This window comes from Nanorana parkeri, unplaced genomic scaffold (assembly GCF_000935625.1).
Source record: "Nanorana parkeri isolate BGI_ZX_2015 unplaced genomic scaffold, ASM93562v1 scaffold10, whole genome shotgun sequence".
NCBI lineage: Eukaryota > Metazoa > Chordata > Amphibia > Anura > Dicroglossidae > Nanorana > Nanorana parkeri.
Window position 1 is genome coordinate 570,658 of NW_017306278.1, and position 395 is coordinate 571,052.

Consider the following 395-nt stretch of genomic DNA (forward strand, 5'->3'; position numbering starts at 1 on the left):
TTGCCAGAGTGTCAAACCCGTCCTCGTATGACACCGATATCATCTAATGCCGTCCCTCTCCGCTCACCTCTCCGGATTTGGCTTTCGTGGTCCCCAGACAGCAGAACCCCACGTCGTGCCCCTGGAAGGCCGAAGCGTACTCATCCAGCTTCTCAAAATCCACCACCTCCTGGACCTGGAGGACACGGCACATGTCAATGGACAACACACAACATGGTAACACGGGTGACAGATTACACACGAGGGACAATAACTTTACGGTTTTCTTGTTTGTTTTTTCCAGTATTGGATGGACTGAAGGGAAGGGTTAGAACTCCTGGCAGGTTTTTATTGCTGTCTGTTCCCCCCACAGGGGAGATTCACACTCTCTATTTGTTTTGTACACAAGCAATGCA

At 50.4% G+C, this 395-nt stretch overlaps 1 protein-coding gene across 1 annotated transcript in view; it reads right to left on the reverse strand.

The window, feature by feature from the left end:
• Window positions 1-395, reverse strand: part of HTATIP2 (HIV-1 Tat interactive protein 2) — a 14,984-nt gene that overhangs the window by 6,219 nt on the left and 8,370 nt on the right. The window contains exon 3 of the mRNA XM_018555506.1: window positions 49-175. Within this exon, the coding sequence (XP_018411008.1) occupies window positions 49-175 (127 nt within the window). The remainder of the gene's footprint in view (window positions 1-48; window positions 176-395) is intronic.